Genomic DNA, 18,236 nt, shown 5'->3' on the forward strand with positions numbered 1-18,236 from the left:
CGATTGTATAGACGGCTTTGCTCCATCGAGCAGCTTCTTTATCAAACGTCTTCTTAAGTCGATATAACACATTTGCTCCATCGAGCAGCTTCTTTATCAAACGTCTTCTTAAGTCGATATAGCACATTTGCTCCGACTTCGAACTCAACTCTCTCTGCTTCGCCTTGATTATGTTCCAGCTCCGACCCAATGACTTTACCTTTGGCCTCGTTTGGGGTCATTTTTATAGAGCGATGGAACGTGCTATTATAGTTTTCGATAACGTCGCTAATAAGCTTTTGCGTAATCTTCTTGGGGGACATTTTAATTAGTCTCTGCTTCAAGGTCCTGTTGAATCGTTCGGTTTTACCCATGGTTCCGTGATCACCTGGTTCGTTGTGGTAGTGCTCAATGTTCTTACTTTGGAAGAATTCTTGAGCCTGTGAGTTCATGAACTCGCTTCCATTATCGCTTGTTAGGATATCAACTGTGTGAAGGAGTACAAATGCTTTAAGCGCTGCTAACACAGTTGCTGCCGTCTTATTTGATAAGAGCTTTGCGTACCCCAACCTTGAGTTGATGTTGATAGCAGTCAAAATTGGTCGTTTCTCCCAAAAGGCAAGATCCATTTGCCACGAATTGGGGTTGTATGAAGCTATTTTGAAGCCATCAAATCGCTTCTTCTGATCCTCAAATCGCTGAATATCGGGCTGGTTAGCATACCAGCCCTTTACGATTTTGATAGTCTAACTCCTTTGCCTTCTGATACAGAGCTTGAGTGCCGATAAAACCGGTTTTGGGATCATAGTAGAGTTTTTGTAGTAGATCTTGAGAAGACATGATCCTATATTTAGAAGAAAAAAATAAGCATCAGCTCGATATATACCCTTAGACATTCAGCGAAATCGTTGAAATGCCATCCGACATTACCTGGCGCTTATCATAGTAGTAATTGAGCGCTGTTTTGGTTTGAGTATAGGTAATGATCGATTTGGTTTCTTTCGATAGTCTGAAACCCTTGTTAGTACCCCGAAGCGTGATACGGTACCGTACAACTGTCTCAAAACTGCCTGGGTTAAGTACATCAACATTGCGGCCACGCCCCTGCTGGATACCCTTAGCACTGACTTTGACCTTGTGCTCTTCGTCTGGTAGGTAGCAGATATAGTTCTTAGAGGATAAAGAGACCATTGCATCACCTCGCCACTCTTCCTTGAATAGCCCAGGCGTGCGGCGATCGAACTTGGCTACCTCGGCATTGTAGTCTCGCGGGAACCACTCATACTTATGCTCGTCGAAGTGATCACGTAGTTCGGCTTGATGCATTCTTTGAATGGGTTCTCGCAGCTGAACGCAATATAGCCACTATCCGTGTCCATCTCCTGATATTGAAAGTCTGAACGATCAAAGTAAAAGTTGATGCAGCCATAGTAAAACTGAAGCATGCGTAGATTAGCGAGCTGATAGATAGCAATCGATAAATGGATCGGGTTCTTGTTGTTGAGGCGACGCTTTTTCATCGTAATCTCACAAGAATCATTAAGCTCCTCCAACCTGTGGAACGTAAAGTGTTCGATCTTGCTGTTAATAGCTTTGTCATTCGACCACTTTGTGCTTGCTCATATCCATTCCAGATCGACCGAAAGCACTGCTGCCTACAAGTTTCATCATCTCAGCAATCATCGCCTTCGAATTATCAACATCACCCTCTCGTCGAGCGTTTGATACAGCCTCCATAAACCGATCAAAAGCCTTGTGAGAGCTGGCCTTAATAAAGCAGTAAGTTTTGGTAATCTCCAAAGCGTGGGAAAGACACCACTTGAGCAAAGGTGCGTATATAATAATCTTTTCACCAAAGTAGCTACCTATAAGCTTACGAGCTGGTTTTGCTCGGCTTTGCTTACGTGCCTCGTTGTACGTGTACATGTGATGATTCTCATCAGCACAATCGATTAGCGTGTTTTTGAAAATTGGGGTCATCTCACTGAAATACTCTTTCAAGTGCTCTGGTGTTTCAATATCACACTCGAGGAATCCGAAAATCTTATCAGCAACGATGTCCTCGACAATGCCGTCATAAGCCTCGATCGTAGTCAATCGTCCGCATGGCATCTCATTACCAAGTGCCCATAGGTATAGAGCGTTGACATCGTAGCCGATAATTTTCTTACAGACCTTACCTCCGCGAATCTTCGTCTTGTTGCGCTTAGCGTAGTGATTAAAGATAATAGATGGACCTCCAGCAATGTTGGCCTTCATCTTAGCGTAGATGTCCTTTTCCTCCTTATCAATGATATACACCAATCTGTCCGAGTTGAACTCAAGCAACTTCTTATAACGGAATCCCTTGAGCGACATGTCCTTACGGGCGGTGTTGCACTTGATACAGCTAACGAATACGTTGCCATCGATGTGTCCAAGCTTGTTGTTGATACGGTCTGCTGAAGCAGTATCGACGGTCAGCGGGCAGTAGCATAAACCACACAGATACTTTTGCTTTTGCAGCAATGCATTCAAGTGAGCAAGTGTCATACCAAATTCCCGCTTTGTCTTAGCATCCTGACTCTTGTAGCCAGCCATACGATGGGGTGGAAATTGGAATGCGTTAGCAGGTGTCTTATCCGGATATCGGAGATTGTTGAAGCAGGTCTGATACATAACCTTCTTCGAAAGTCCAGGTAGCGACACTCCATCCGCGAAGATATCCAAATCGAAACGCATGAATAGCTCGCGCTGGGCTTTGATAGCTTTGATGAAAGGAGCTACATCCAGATTGTTGTACCAGACCAGTAGGTCCTTGATGGATTTCATCTCATAGTACTTCCACACGAACTTCACTCGCTCGTATTCATCATCGCTGATGCTTGTTCCACGGAGCTTGCTGTCAAAAGCTGACTTAGGCGGAATAGTAGTCTAGTTGAGTACATTGAACGCGGTGATGTACTCATACGGGAAAAGACCCTTGCCAAGACCACAGACACGTCTAATTTTGTCATCACGTTTGCAGCCACCGAGATATGTCGTAAGATACTTATCGTAGCTGATACCAGCCGGTACATAGTTGCTAATATCGAGCATTTTCATGTTCGATGTAGCAATGCACATGTAGCTGGGGTTCTTGATAACAGGTTTGATGTTGTCAGTGCTAATGATGGCGAATAAGTCACGCTTAATCAAGTTGATATCGTATCGACCCGAATTGAAGCCGAACACTGGAACCTGATCAATCTGCTGTTTAAGACGCCCGTAGTCGGACCTCTGCTCACCAAAGCCAAGACTGCTATGAAAGTGGAAGAAGCTATCATACTTCCCTTCCTTAATCCAACCCTCCACATCAGACATCTTGTACTTCTTACCCAGATTGACGCCTGGAATTTCCAAACCTGTCATACCGTGGGCGTTGATGATTTTTTGCAGAAGCGACATATACTTATCGACATTGTACTGTTGGATCTTCAGCGATACATCACCGATGTATTTGAACATATCCGTCAGCAGCATCTTCGGATCGTCATTCACAAAGCAACGCACCTCCTCGGTTAAGCTATCAGCTACGGATACAGACACCGGAATGTGTTCGTTCGTGAAGACAGTACTTCCCCCGTATTGAGTCGCGGTAGGCTTAAGGATTGGCTCAAAGTCATAAACAATGAAGTGGTCGATGTATTGATTGGCATCCTTAATGGAATACTTTGCAAGCAGTGATCGAATCGCGTTAGGAGCTGGCTTGTAGATAGTTGGCTCAGCGGGGAAGCTCTCAATATTCACAAGCTCGCACTGATATTTCTTGTGATTTTCAAGTCTTTCACCGCTCACGAAAATCATTTCACACTTGGGGCACTGATACTTAGACTGAAGCATATCGATGCTCTTGATGCAGAGAGCGTGAATCTCGTGTGATAGAATATCCATCGTTTCATATCCCTTGTCCGACCTACGAATGCATTCTACACTTCCGGTAGCTATATCCATGCTGTATACGTTAATACCGAGTTGGAAGCAGTCCTCAACCTCATCGAGCTGTAGTAGCTCAATAGGCTTGAAGCTTCTAAATAGACTCAACGTATACTTCACCCCCCTTGAAAGAGCAGTAGCGCTTGAATGCCTCCTTCACCTGAGTCTGAATTCTGCGAGGATCCTTCTTAGGGCTCTGGAATGTATGCCAGGCGATACAGTGGAAAACGCACTTGTTGTTGGTCTTAGGGAAGTTGATCACATGCTTGTTTTCGCGGATAATCTTAGGAATAACAGCGTCGCTATCCCCAAGAGCATGGTCGCGATGGTAGACAAAAAAATTGAATGCAGTGATCGCCTTAAGCTTATATCCCGAGCTGGGATAGTTCAGCTTGTCAGCCAACTCCATAGACCGGATTTCCGAAATCACCTTCTTTCGAATATCCGCCTTGCTTTGTTGATTGCGACGGGCTTATTGAATACATAAGTGTTGGCGAGATTCGGGTAGAAGTAGCGAGTGTCATCAGGATCAGTCTTGCTCACAAGCTCGTACCCGAGAGCAATATTTACCTTAAAAGCACTTGTCTGAGTTGAAAGAACGTTCTCGAGCTTATCATAGAAATCAGTAGCCTCGATACCCTCATATAGGTGTGATTCCATGTGATTACCAGTGTAAAAACGGTACTTAGGATCAGCCTTGTAGTCGGGCGACAAGTGTTTCTCAAGGGTTTCAATCGAAACATTGTACTGCTTAGCTACTAATCTCTTGTTAATTAGACGCGAAACGCTGCTACCATAAACCATCTTGCCCGTTCTACCACGCACCTTAACACGGTAGCTGCTACCCCCATTTAACCCTTTCGCGATACGAGGGCGCATTTTTCGCCCTTTAAGGCATATCCCAAAAGTGGGTGAGAAATGGCCTTCTTAAAGGGCGAAAAATGCGCCCTTTGAGCTTTACAGCTGTTTTCATCTACCTAGTTTTGTTACTACCAATCAAAATGCACGAGTCGGCAGGGCTAGGCCTAATTATTGGGAAGCCGTCGGATATATTCTCCACTGGTACAAAAATATCGTAAGATATCGTGCCACGTCGCCCACATCAATTGATTTGCCTGCCATAAAACGTGAGTTTGCCCATGCTTTCTTCATCATTCTGAGCATAAAATGTGGAGATCAGATCTCTGCTGTCCGCAATGGGGGGCCACAAGTGGCCCCCAGTAGCATACAAAGGCTAAGATGTATGCATCCTATTTGATCGCCAACCCATACAAAATCAAAGAGCAATGCACATTTCCTTTCCACCATGAGGACAAGCTTCCAAGACTGGGAGGACAAATTGCTGGTGCAGATAGCACTGCAGTTTGAACAAGATGGAATACGCATAACATGGGACTACGTCGCGCGCCGCATGGTGAAGACGAAGCGCACAGCACGCGCTCTCCAGCTACGTTTGATCAGCCTCAAGCGCACTTATGGCAAAATAGTAGGCAACTTCCCGCCTTGCTTCTTTGGAGATATCAAGTCCAGGTCTCTATGGGCAACGACAAGGAGTCCCTCGACTACAGCGCCGCCTGCGAGATCAACGGCGGCCCCCACTCGTTCGAGCCCTGTTTTACCAGCGCGACGGCTGGCAACGCGGAGCCACTCCAGTTCTGGCCAGACAGCGAGATCACTGACGACCCCAACCGGTACGAGCTTCACGACACTAGCGCGGGCGCTAGCAACACGGCCCTCCACTCCCTCACAGCCACCAAGACTAAGGGCGGGACCAAACCCTGCGGTATCTGCAGTACCAGTGACGCCGCCAGCACGTAAAGATGAGCTACTGGGGCAACCCGAAGCTGCACGAGCGATTGCAGCTATTTTTGGTGGTGTAAGCGCAGGAGATGTGCGCCAACATGCTGGGCAAATGCATGGAAATGCCGGGGAAGTTCTTCCGGCGGGCGTTGCAGCGATGATCGAAGCCATGGGACCATTCAACAGTCAGGACACCTTTATTGATATCGGTGCTGGTATTGGCAACGTGCTTGTTCAAATTGCACTGACTTCCAACATCAAATCGTGTATTGGACTGGAGGTGCGGGCGGACTTGTCGAAACTTGGCAAAGCCCGTATCCAAAGTCATGCGAGCGAGTATCCTCTCCTCCGAAAAGTGACAATGGTAATTGGGGACGTGGCAGACACAGCTCTATCTTCGAAGGCGCCGATGTGTGACTCTACGATTGTATACGCTAACAACCTCTTGTTCGAGGAGCCTGCTAACCTCGTGCTATCACGAGAACTGATTAGCATGCCAAGAGCTCGAGTTGCCGCCGTAAGTAGCCAATTTTGTCCGAGGCATCGCTCGACATGTGTGCAACCGTTCTGCGCTACGTGGAAATTCATGCAAACGCTTGACGTACCGTGCAGCTGGAAATGGACAGCGCACCACATATACATTTACCGACGTCTCCACTAACCAATACATGGCCGTTTTTGCACTTCAATTGACGCCTGCACTTCAGCTCCACGTTCTCGTCGCCCGCCAGCGCGCTCCTGCCGACGCCACTACCACGGACCGCAGCAGTCCCTCCTTCTCGTCCACCTCCGCGCCCACCTTCGCGTCCAACTTCGCGACCTCGGCTACGGCCATGAACACCAGCACTGTCTCCAGTCTGTATCACTACACAGACGCAGTCAACGTATACCACAATGTGAGTCGCCGCTCAGACACCAATAATGTATGCAGCACGTACGTCGCACGCGCCTAGGGGCTCGCACCTGAGCTGCCAGCCGCAGGAGCAGCTGTACTTTTGTGAGTGTAATCGCCCCCACTACCAGGAGCGCCTTGTACGATGTTGGCGGCAGCATCGATGGCCATGATCTCCATCGTGGCCGTCTCCTCACTAGCATGCGCGATCTGTCGTGCGGCCGTCGGCCCTGCCACACTGGTTGATGCGAGTCGAATCTTTGCGAGTCTCGAACCTCGTCGAACGTTGCCTTTGTCGCTAAATATTTGGTTTGGCAAGTAGAATTCATGGAATTTTTGCCAGCATGTCAAAGTGGTGTTCTGGCAGCACCACGGTTTGGGGACATCGTGAGACACTACTTGGCATAGGCATACCTGGTGGGTGTGACAGTAGTTGGTAACCTCCGTTGGGTACCTCCCCTCCCACCTGCAGATAATGCACCTCCTTCGTTTTCGGTTCATGTCTGGGTGTATTTGCCTCGACGAAACAGATGAACATCTTGATACTGGTCTGGCGATTTGATCGCAGCTAGATCCAGAGGGCGTGGCCACTCCACTAATTTCAGTGCCGTCCGGTACATTCCTGCCGTAAAACATGCGGCCCTCACTCGGGGCATGCGCCCACTGCCCACTAATAAACTCACCAACCAGTTCAGTCATAAATACTCGGTGGGGGTCCCGGGATGTTGGCTCTGGTGTGGCTAGACGCCGAGTCAAATAGGCGTTTGATCGCGCGATATCTATAAGGGCAAGCGCCAGTTTCTTGTGCCAACGTTTGTAGCTGTGACCATCCGCAATTGAGAATCGTCCGCGGATCTGGTCCAACCGGTCTACCCCTTGCATGTTTTGGTTATACTCCCTCACGCAGGTAGGTGCTCGAAAATCTCGTGACTCGTTCCCGATTGTCCGACTCACAGACGATATTGTTGATGCGTCCGCGTTGGTTACCATGTTTACGATGTTGCCATCGCACCATGATGCAGCTACTATGTTGTGCTCTATCGACACCGACTGACGCATGTCACCACGTGAGCACTTGTCGTCCTTGCTCAGCATTGTATGACCGGGGAAGTGCTTGCTCTTATTGCGTATGGTACCTCGACCATACAGACCTTTCACACGAAGCGCGTCAAGCACTTGCACTGAACCGTAGTAATTATCCATGTTTACCACTCGTTTCGTCCAGAAGAGAGGCCGCACTACTTCGAGAACATGTTGACGGATCTTTGATACCGAAGCCAGCTCCTCGCTCAGTGCTTGAGCCTCTTCAGTCCCCACAACGCCGTCCAGGCGATCCTCAATATCACTGCGGTTGCAGTGCAGTCTATAATTGAGAGAAATCCATGTAGACGAGCAGCACACCATGTACAACCTGAAGTGATATTTCCCGGTTGGCTTGGTCGGATTGAACACGATCATATGTCGACCTTGGCGTGATCTACAAGCGATACTCGCCTCGTCGACAGCAACGTTCCTCCCGACCACGACGTACTTATCCCCAGTCGCCTTCACCAAGTTCAGCAGGGGTCTAATCCTCGCTGCCGCATCCTTGGCCAGATTCGTGGGAGACGCGTTGAAACTTAGGCACCGCCGGATTAGTTTGTACCGGTTTAGAGGCATAATGCCATCAAACGAAGTCGAATTTCCACCAAATATGGTGTCTTCGGGTTGAGGGCCCCAGTAATTTGCGTACTCACCCTTTACGTTTAGAGCCATGAAAAACATGATGCCCAAAAACGACATCAACTCACTCATCGTGAAGGGTTTCGAGACCTTGATGTCGTACGTGACAGCGTACAAGTTCGTTTCATGTAGCACCTGTTTCCAGAAGTACATCGGAATATAGGCGAAGAAACTCGAGCTGGCTGAATGCTCAAAGATGTGTCTGTACTCAGGGCGGAGGTAAGTTGACAGCGAGCCGTCTCCATGTCGGTACAGATCTTGCGGGGCATCTGTGGATGCTAATGGGTCGAAGCGCATATTTTTGACAGCCTCAACTTCGGACAGGTTCGTCGGGAGTACGCCCATTGGGTCGTAGGCGTCGTACGATTCGGTTTCAAAAAGATCGGACGCGTCATCAAGCTCGATACCTTCAGACTCATCGCACTCCAGAAGATCCTGCCAGGCGTGTGTGCTCGTTTCCTTCGTCAGAACGCTGTAGTTGTGGATACCCATCTGGACAGTGCTCATGTTCAGGTTCTCAACGCTGCTTTGAAATTGGGTATCTAGCCACTGGATCTGGAGTTTGTCCTTGCATTTTTTGGCGCGGCGGCACACTCTACCAACGATGTACGCCGTTCCAACAGGGCGATAAACTTTGTTTTGCATCCAGTGCTCCTTTGCGGGACAGAAGGCCACAAATTTGTCGATAAACATTTCATGGAGAAGAACCGGTGGAGTCGCCGGTGTTGAGACTTGACGTTGCACCGCTCTTCCACTCGGTTTTGGCGAGAGCATCCCAACGCTAAACACTGCGGCATCAAACATAATACCAAAGTCAATAAGTCAACGCGCCAAGAAGATACCACGCCGACCAGGATTTTCCAGATCCTCACCGCCGACACTGTCGTCTGCTTCAAGTGTAGCTGCTGAAGTTGCACTCCCATGTTCGCGGCCCTGGTTACGGCCTCGCCTACCAGAAGCAGCGCCACTTTCGTGGCCACCACCACGCCAGCCAACTGTAACACCGTGTTCACGTTGGTTTGCTACAGACATACAGGGAACATCCAAAACACTGTGAGTCACCTATCAAACGGCGGGTAGTCCATGATGTACGGACCTCCCACCAGCACCACGTCATCGTCAGCACTGTCGAGGAGCAAGCTCTCATCGCTGTCACTGGCGGCTAACGCTAGTGCCGCTGCTACCGCCGCTCCTCCACGTCCTCGGCCACGGCCATGGCCACGACCACGGCCACGACCACGGGCACCAGCATCACCGGCATCTTGGGCCACTGGTGTCGCTCCACCACCTACGCTTCTGGATGTCGCATCGAGTGGCGTCGTACTCGCCGCCTTCCCGTTCGTCGCTCGCCCTTCTGGGGCTACACACACGCAGCCACAATGAAAGTTAGTGTAAGTCACCACTCAAACGGGAGGCATACCGTGTACAACCGACCTTGCACAAGTACCACGTCGTCGTCGCCCGCCAGCGCGCTCTCGCCGACGCCACTACCACGGACCGCAGCAGCCCCTCCTTCTCGGCCACCTCCGCGCCCACCTTCACGTCCAACTCCGCGTCCTCGGCCACCGTCACGTCCTCGGCCACGACCACGGCCTCGTTCACGGCCACGACCACGGGCACCAGCATCACTGGCATCTTGGACCACTGGTGTCGCTCCACCACCTACGCTTCTGGATGTCGCATCGAGTGGCGTCGTACTCGCCGCCTTCCCGTTCGTCGCTCGCCCTTCTGGGGCTACACACACGCAGCCACAATGAAAGTTAGTGTAAGTCACCACTCAAACGGGAGGCATACCGTGTACAACCGACCTTGCACAAGTACCACGTCGTCGTCGCCCGCCAGCGCGCTCTCGCCGACGCCACTACCACGGACCGCAGCAGCCCCTCCTTCTCGGCCACCTCCGCGCTCACCTTCACGTCCAACTCCGCGTCCTCGGCCACCGTCACGTCCTCGGCCACGGCCACGGCCTCGTTCACGGCCACGACCACGGGCATCAGCATCACTGGCATCTTGGACCACTGGTGTCGCTCCACCACCTACGCTTCTGGATGTCGCATCGAGTGGCGTCGTACTCGCCGCCTTCCCGTTCGTCGCTCGCCCTTCTGGGGCTACACACACGCAGCCACAATGAAAGTTAGTGTAAGTCACCACTCAAACGGGAGGCATACCGTGTACAACCGACCTTGCACAAGTACCACGTCGTCGTCGCCCGCCAGCGCGCTCTCGCCGACGCCACTACCACGGACCGCAGCAGCCCCTCCTTCTCGGCCACCTCCGCGCTCACCTTCACGTCCAACTCCGCGTCCTCGGCCACCGTCACGTCCTCGGCCACGACCACGGCCTCGTTCACGGCCACGACCACGGGCATCAGCATCACTGGCATCTTGGACCACTGGTGTCGCTCCACCACCTACGCTTCTGGATGTCGCATCGAGTGGCGTCGTACTCGCCGCCTTCCCGTTCGTCGCTCGCCCTTCTGGGGCTACACACACGCAGCCACAATGAAAGTTAGTGTAAGTCACCACTCAAACGGGAGGCATACCGTGTACAACCGACCTTGCACAAGTACCACGTCGTCGTCGCCCGCCAGCGCGCTCTCGCCGACGCCACTACCACGGACCGCAGCAGCCCCTCCTTCTCGGCCACCTCCGCGCTCACCTTCACGTCCAACTCCGCGTCCTCGGCCACCGTCACGTCCTCGGCCACGACCACGGCCTCGTTCACGGCCACGACCACGGGCACCAGCATCACTGGCATCTTGGACCACTGGTGTCGCTCCACCACCTACGCTTCTGGATGTCGCATCGAGTGGCGTCGTACTCGCCGCCTTCCCGTTCGTCGCTCGCCCTTCTGGGGCTACACACACGCAGCCACAATGAAAGTTAGTGTAAGTCACCACTCAAACGGGAGGCATACCGTGTACAACCGACCTTGCACAAGTACCACGTCGTCGTCGCCCGCCAGCGCGCTCTCGCCGACGCCACTACCACGGACCGCAGCAGCCCCTCCTTCTCGGCCACCTCCGCGCTCACCTTCACGTCCAACTCCGCGTCCTCGGCCACCGTCACGTCCTCGGCCACGACCACGGCCTCGTTCACGGCCACGACCACGGGCACCAGCATCACTGGCATCTTGGACCACTGGTGTCGCTCCACCACCTACGCTTCTGGATGTCGCATCGAGTGGCGTCGTACTCGCCGCCTTCCCGTTCGTCGCTCGCCCTTCTGGGGCTACACACACGCAGCCACAATGAAAGTTAGTGTAAGTCACCACTCAAACGGGAGGCATACCGTGTACAACCGACCTTGCACAAGTACCACGTCGTCGTCGCCCGCCAGCGCGCTCTCGCCGACGCCACTACCACGGACCGCAGCAGCCCCTCCTTCTCGGCCACCTCCGCGCTCACCTTCACGTCCAACTCCGCGTCCTCGGCCACCGTCACGTCCTCGGCCACGACCACGGCCTCGTTCACGGCCACGACCACGGGCACCAGCATCACTGGCATCTTGGACCACTGGTGTCGCTCCACCACCTACGCTTCTGGATGTCGCATCGAGTGGCGTCGTACTCGCCGCCTTCCCGTTCGTCGCTCGCCCTTCTGGGGCTACACACACGCAGCCACAATGAAAGTTAGTGTAAGTCACCACTCAAACGGGAGGCATACCGTGTACAACCGACCTTGCACAAGTACCACGTCGTCGTCGCCCGCCAGCGCGCTCTCGCCGACGCCACTACCACGGACCGCAGCAGCCCCTCCTTCTCGGCCACCTCCGCGCCCACCTTCACGTCCAACTCCGCGTCCTCGGCCACCGTCACGTCCTCGGCCACGACCACGGCCTCGTTCACGGCCACGACCACGGGCACCAGCATCACTGGCATCTTGGACCACTGGTGTCGCTCCACCACCTACGCTTCTGGATGTCGCATCGAGTGGCGTCGTACTCGCCGCCTTCCCGTTCGTCGCTCGCCCTTCTGGGGCTACACACACGCAGCCACAATGAAAGTTAGTGTAAGTCACCACTCAAACGGGAGGCATACCGTGTACAACCGACCTTGCACAAGTACCACGTCGTCGTCGCCCGCCAGCGCGCTCTCGCCGACGCCACTACCACGGACCGCAGCAGCCCCTCCTTCTCGGCCACCTCCGCGCTCACCTTCACGTCCAACTCCGCGTCCTCGGCCACCGTCACGTCCTCGGCCACGACCACGGCCTCGTTCACGGCCACGACCACGGGCACCAGCATCACTGGCATCTTGGACCACTGGTGTCGCTCCACCACCTACGCTTCTGGATGTCGCATCGAGTGGCGTCGTACTCGCCGCCTTCCCGTTCGTCGCTCGCCCTTCTGGGGCTACACACACGCAGCCACAATGAAAGTTAGTGTAAGTCACCACTCAAACGGGAGGCATACCGTGTACAACCGACCTTGCACAAGTACCACGTCGTCGTCGCCCGCCAGCGCGCTCTCGCCGACGCCACTACCACGGACCGCAGCAGCCCCTCCTTCTCGGCCACCTCCGCGCCCACCTTCACGTCCAACTCCGCGTCCTCGGCCACCGTCACGTCCTCGGCCACGACCACGGCCTCGTTCACGGCCACGACCACGGGCACCAGCATCACTGGCATCTTGGACCACTGGTGTCGCTCCACCACCTACGCTTCTGGATGTCGCATCGAGTGGCGTCGTACTCGCCGCCTTCCCGTTCGTCGCTCGCCCTTCTGGGGCTACACACACGCAGCCACAATGAAAGTTAGTGTAAGTCACCACTCAAACGGGAGGCATACCGTGTACAACCGACCTTGCACAAGTACCACGTCGTCGTCGCCCGCCAGCGCGCTCTCGCCGACGCCACTACCACGGACCGCAGCAGCCCCTCCTTCTCGGCCACCTCCGCGCTCACCTTCATGTCCAACTCCGCGTCCTCGGCCACCGTCACGTCCTCGGCCACGACCACGGCCTCGTTCACGGCCACGACCACGGGCACCAGCATCACTGGCATCTTGGACCACTGGTGTCGCTCCACCACCTACGCTTCTGGATGTCGCATCGAGTGGCGTCGTACTCGCCGCCTTCCCGTTCGTCGCTCGCCCTTCTGGGGCTACACACACGCAGCCACAATGAAAGTTAGTGTAAGTCACCACTCAAACGGGAGGCATACCGTGTACAACCGACCTTGCACAAGTACCACGTCGTCGTCGCCCGCCAGCGCGCTCTCGCCGACGCCACTACCACGGACCGCAGCAGCCCCTCCTTCTCGGCCACCTCCGCGCCCACCTTCACGTCCAACTCCGCGTCCTCGGCCACCGTCACGTCCTCGGCCACGACCACGGCCTCGTTCACGGCCACGACCACGGGCACCAGCATCACTGGCATCTTGGACCACTGGTGTCGCTCCACCACCTACGCTTCTGGATGTCGCATCGAGTGGCGTCGTACTCGCCGCCTTCCCGTTCGTCGCTCGCCCTTCTGGGGCTACACACACGCAGCCACAATGAAAGTTAGTGTAAGTCACCACTCAAACGGGAGGCATACCGTGTACAACCGACCTTGCACAAGTACCACGTCGTCGTCGCCCGCCAGCGCGCTCTCGCCGACGCCACTACCACGGACCGCAGCAGCCCCTCCTTCTCGGCCACCTCCGCGCTCACCTTCACGTCCAACTCCGCGTCCTCGGCCACCGTCACGTCCTCGGCCACGACCACGGCCTCGTTCACGGCCACGACCACGGGCACCAGCATCACTGGCATCTTGGACCACTGGTGTCGCTCCACCACCTACGCTTCTGGATGTCGCATCGAGTGGCGTCGTACTCGCCGCCTTCCCGTTCGTCGCTCGCCCTTCTGGGGCTACACACACGCAGCCACAATGAAAGTTAGTGTAAGTCACCACTCAAACGGGAGGCATACCGTGTACAACCGACCTTGCACAAGTACCACGTCGTCGTCGCCCGCCAGCGCGCTCTCGCCGACGCCACTACCACGGACCGCAGCAGCCCCTCCTTCTCGGCCACCTCCGCGCCCACCTTCACGTCCAACTCCGCGTCCTCGGCCACCGTCACGTCCTCGGCCACGACCACGGCCTCGTTCACGGCCACGACCACGGGCACCAGCATCACTGGCATCTTGGACCACTGGTGTCGCTCCACCACCTACGCTTCTGGATGTCGCATCGAGTGGCGTCGTACTCGCCGCCTTCCCGTTCGTCGCTCGCCCTTCTGGGGCTACACACACGCAGCCACAATGAAAGTTAGTGTAAGTCACCACTCAAACGGGAGGCATACCGTGTACAACCGACCTTGCACAAGTACCACGTCGTCGTCGCCCGCCAGCGCGCTCTCGCCGACGCCACTACCACGGACCGCAGCAGCCCCTACTTCTCGTCCACCTCCGCGACCTCGGCCATGGCCATGAACACCAGCACTGTCTCCAGTCTGGATCGCTAGACAGACGCAGTCAACGCATACCACAATGTGAGTCACCGCTCAGACACCAATAATGCATGCAGCCCAGACCTTGTATATCGACCATTGCCTTCAAGGTCTTGCCTGTACCATCAGCACCTTTCGTAGTCGCAGCAGCTTCCTCACGACACACAGCTAACATCCGAGAGCCCTGTTACGCTTGGCTCTCCTGCTACAAACACGACGTAGGTCATACCTTGAGTCTCAACGTAGCGCAAAACAGCATCTTCGCCCAGCAGGTAGTCCTCGCCTTCGACGCCCCGTGGATTACCGCATGGTCGGATGTATCGATAGCGGCAATCCAGGCTCTGGCCACCTGAAGGAGGCTTTGAAGTCCAGCCGGCTTTGCGCAGGTTTTTCCACGCATGTCGGAATTGCAAAACGCCGCCGTATGCGTTTGCGGGTATCGCAGCACCATCTACACTAGCGGATATGAGGCGCCTGCGTTTCCTAGCTGTGGTGGGGCCGCCATCAGAGTTCCTCTTCGTCATCCACCGCCGTCACTTCCGCCGCTGTCGATGCTTCCGTTCTGACTTTATTCTGGGGGGAGGGAATCTGGAGGCCAGCAGGCACCGTCATATCGTGATTTGATTATAAAGGTCTGTATATCAGGCTAATAACTACTGTATCAAAACTGATCATCATATTAAATCGTAGGATATAATTTTTCAGAGTGCTGGAATAGGCGCGAAAGTGGCGCGCGTACGCTGACATACAATTTTTAGTACTTATGCTGGTATCAACAGCCACGAATACAAATTTTATAGTAGAAATACCTTTGGACGCGTTTCATGCCTCGTGTGTCGCACGCGTACACGCGAGTCTCATAACTGTATGGCTTTGCAGCTCTACTGAATGATCTGTTGGGCGGAATGCATACAACACTATAAGCGATTCGTATCTAGCCCCCTAAAAAGTCCGCCGCGGCATCCAGCCATATCCGCGTCGAGCTCACTGCCGATTCCGCGCCACCATCAATATCGCGCGCATTTGCAGACCTTTTTCATCGCAGCTCCCGAAGCCATGTCGTCGACGTCGTCGCCCAGAAAAGGGAATGTGTTGCGGTAAACTTGCGCCGAAAATATTTATTTTGCTTGATAACTTACGACAGCGGTACATCGTACCTTTTTGTTTTAGCCAATAAACACTTGGTTTGACTAGTCGCGCAAGCATTTTTGAATATTAACCAATCCACTTCGATCGGACAAAGTACCGTGAAATCCTAAAAGGGCGAAAAATGCGACCTTAAATGGTTTCAATCTTTGCCATGTGCTGCTCCTGAGGGATTGTTGACTTCAACTTACAATCCTCGACGATACGGACAACTACCGTGAAATGCTTAAAGGGCGAAAAATGCGACCTTTAAGTTTTAATTCACATGAATTTGTATACTATACAAAATGGAGGTGGCTCGCGAAAGGGTTAACAGCTTGGATATTTAATCTCTTTAATCCAGCGAGCTCGTATGCAAACATGTTGCCTATATATTCTTGGTTATATTGTTCCCCGTAGATATGACTTTATAAGTTATGGACCTTGTATCAGGATCGACTTTATATCTTAGTCATTTACAAAATATTCGGAAATTAATTATTTCAAATATTTGGCTTATACCTTTTTGGAGGCTTTAAGCCATTGTCATTGACTATATTGGGATTGACTTTTTATTTGAGAAAAAAAATATATTAATTAATTAAGTTCGCTTTCATTATTAAGTTCGCTTTCAGATTCGCTAAGTTCGGTTTTGGGCTTGCGCTTCCAGGACGGATCTGCTCTCTATTCTTATCGTCGTAGCTCTTTTGGTATGACAAGCGAGCGTCGCGTGTGCGCTGGTAGTAGTGCTTCTGTGCTGCCTTAATGCGCTCTTTGTTGGCGAGGTATTGTTCAGGTGAGTACGTCAGCTTAGTATATTACTAACTTTATACTTGTCAGAAAAAAGCATTAATTAATTGGTGACTCACTCAAATGGAAATTCACTACCTTTCAACCACAATCACATGCAAAACAATCGCGACCAATGAGCTCACCACAGATATTGAAAGATACTCGTAGATGCATTCACTACATGGCACTGTATACAGACTATAGCTCATCCTTTGTTTCAACGTCGGTATCTGGCGGCAACGAAGACGGTAATTCGGGGAGTACTCCATGAAATGAGTAGCCATAGAATTGATACTGCTCGTTCTTCGCTGAGCCATCAAGTCCACCACCAAGATATCCCACTGGTACTCCCCTTTTGGTGCACACAATCGCGCTTCCAGATAGACCAGGAGCTGACAAAGATGAGAGAGCCATTTGGTTTCCGCTCCAACCAGTGAATGTTGCTGGAATGATGGCGTAAGCGTGATCAAAAGCTTGATCTTCAAGAGCGCCAGGGAATCCGAACACGTCAACACTCATCGTGTCATTCACCTTGAGGGATATTGTACATCGGACGAGCTTGTTATCTCGTGGCAAAGCAACTTCGAAGATTGCGAAGTCGAACGCAGCCGAACTACACCAGCATGTGTCACTGCCGAGACTGAATCGGTGGACTTCTTCCGGCTTCGTCCTATCGGGAAGGAGCTGCTCCACCACAACTTGAGGCTTGTCTAATCCAGCTGATGATTTCATCGCTGCCGACCGTGGAAATTTACGACGTGGTTGCTTTGCAACATCGGCGTCCTTAACATTGGTGTACTTCCTTTTCCTTCCACTTGTTTCATCCGGGGGTGGCGTCTCAGATACCGTTTGATTTCCTTCGTGAAGTCAGCACTCAAGTGATCAGTGAATGTGTCGTCGACCCACAGGTGCAAGTTCGTCAGCAGATACAAGTGCGTCGACGTTAGATCCACAACCACTGCTGTTCCTGAGCATACATCTTCTGAGGAAACTCTGACAACTGACTTCCACATTTTCGATTGAACTTGAGGATCCACGGTAGACAAGTCCTTCGCGCTCCATGCGCCATCCTCCACGACACGCACCGGAACCACCACCAGCACGTGGATTTGTCTCGACTTTGGAGCGCGCCCTTTCCGTTTGGTCATATTGTTAGCTGTCAACACGTCCTCAATTGTCCACGTAGGCTTCATCATCTCGCCATCGATTACCGTTCGAATGTCTTGATGCGTCTTTCCTTCTTCCGACTCCAGCGCAGCAGGATCGTCATCTTTTAGCCACGCGCCGTTCTTCTTCGCCAGGAAGAGCTGCAGCTGGTCCGCAGGAAACTGGTACATCTTCTTCGCCTTGATCGCGTCCTTCAAGTGGCCCACCAACTTGTTCTCGTCAATGTCCACAGGGAATGCGCTGCCCGCCACACTAACGATCGCACAGAAGAGCTTCACCATCTTTCCTCGAGGCAGCAGATTCTGGAATGAGGAAGAAGGGAGGGAGAGAATTTCCGGCGTACTTAACCGGAAAGAAGGCGTGTTACATAGACTTC

General features: G+C 52.9%; 7 protein-coding genes across 7 annotated transcripts; all 7 read right to left on the reverse strand.

Annotated features, from left to right (window-relative positions):
- Positions 1-9,405: 9,405 nt before the first annotated feature.
- Positions 9,406-9,982, reverse strand: KRP23_11698 (uncharacterized protein; the record flags this gene model as incomplete). The annotated part of the gene is made up of 3 exons (XM_067882269.1): positions 9,406-9,527; positions 9,640-9,707; positions 9,846-9,982. The coding sequence occupies 3 exons, from the start codon at positions 9,980-9,982 to the stop codon at positions 9,406-9,408; spliced, it is 327 nt and encodes a 108-aa protein (XP_067740535.1).
- Positions 9,983-10,346: 364 nt separating this feature from the next.
- On the reverse strand, positions 10,347-10,730 carry KRP23_11699 (uncharacterized protein; the record flags this gene model as incomplete). Its single annotated transcript, XM_067882270.1, has 2 exons — positions 10,347-10,455; positions 10,594-10,730. The coding sequence occupies 2 exons, from the start codon at positions 10,728-10,730 to the stop codon at positions 10,347-10,349; spliced, it is 246 nt and encodes an 81-aa protein (XP_067740536.1).
- Positions 10,731-11,879: 1,149 nt separating this feature from the next.
- Positions 11,880-12,226, reverse strand: KRP23_11700 (uncharacterized protein; the record flags this gene model as incomplete). The annotated part of the gene is made up of 2 exons (XM_067882271.1): positions 11,880-11,951; positions 12,026-12,226. 2 exons carry the CDS (start codon positions 12,224-12,226, stop codon positions 11,880-11,882), a joined length of 273 nt encoding a protein of 90 aa, XP_067740537.1.
- A 401-nt stretch (positions 12,227-12,627) lies between these two features.
- Positions 12,628-12,974, reverse strand: KRP23_11701 (uncharacterized protein; the record flags this gene model as incomplete). The annotated part of the gene is made up of 2 exons (XM_067882272.1): positions 12,628-12,699; positions 12,774-12,974. The coding sequence occupies 2 exons, from the start codon at positions 12,972-12,974 to the stop codon at positions 12,628-12,630; spliced, it is 273 nt and encodes a 90-aa protein (XP_067740538.1).
- A 364-nt stretch (positions 12,975-13,338) lies between these two features.
- Positions 13,339-13,722, reverse strand: KRP23_11702 (uncharacterized protein; the record flags this gene model as incomplete). The annotated part of the gene is made up of 2 exons (XM_067882273.1): positions 13,339-13,447; positions 13,586-13,722. The coding sequence occupies 2 exons, from the start codon at positions 13,720-13,722 to the stop codon at positions 13,339-13,341; spliced, it is 246 nt and encodes an 81-aa protein (XP_067740539.1).
- A 401-nt stretch (positions 13,723-14,123) lies between these two features.
- Positions 14,124-14,470, reverse strand: KRP23_11703 (uncharacterized protein; the record flags this gene model as incomplete). Its single annotated transcript, XM_067882274.1, has 2 exons — positions 14,124-14,195; positions 14,270-14,470. 2 exons carry the CDS (start codon positions 14,468-14,470, stop codon positions 14,124-14,126), a joined length of 273 nt encoding a protein of 90 aa, XP_067740540.1.
- A 2,951-nt stretch (positions 14,471-17,421) lies between these two features.
- On the reverse strand, positions 17,422-18,141 carry KRP23_11704 (Crinkler effector protein 115; the record flags this gene model as incomplete). Its single annotated transcript, XM_067895796.1, has 1 exon — positions 17,422-18,141. The coding sequence occupies one exon, from the start codon at positions 18,139-18,141 to the stop codon at positions 17,422-17,424; it is 720 nt and encodes a 239-aa protein (XP_067740541.1).
- Positions 18,142-18,236: the final 95 nt, after the last annotated feature.

This window comes from Phytophthora ramorum (assembly GCF_020800215.1).
Source record: "Phytophthora ramorum isolate Pr-102 chromosome Unknown Phyram_PR-102_s0012, whole genome shotgun sequence".
Lineage (NCBI taxonomy): Eukaryota > Oomycota > Peronosporomycetes > Peronosporales > Peronosporaceae > Phytophthora > Phytophthora ramorum.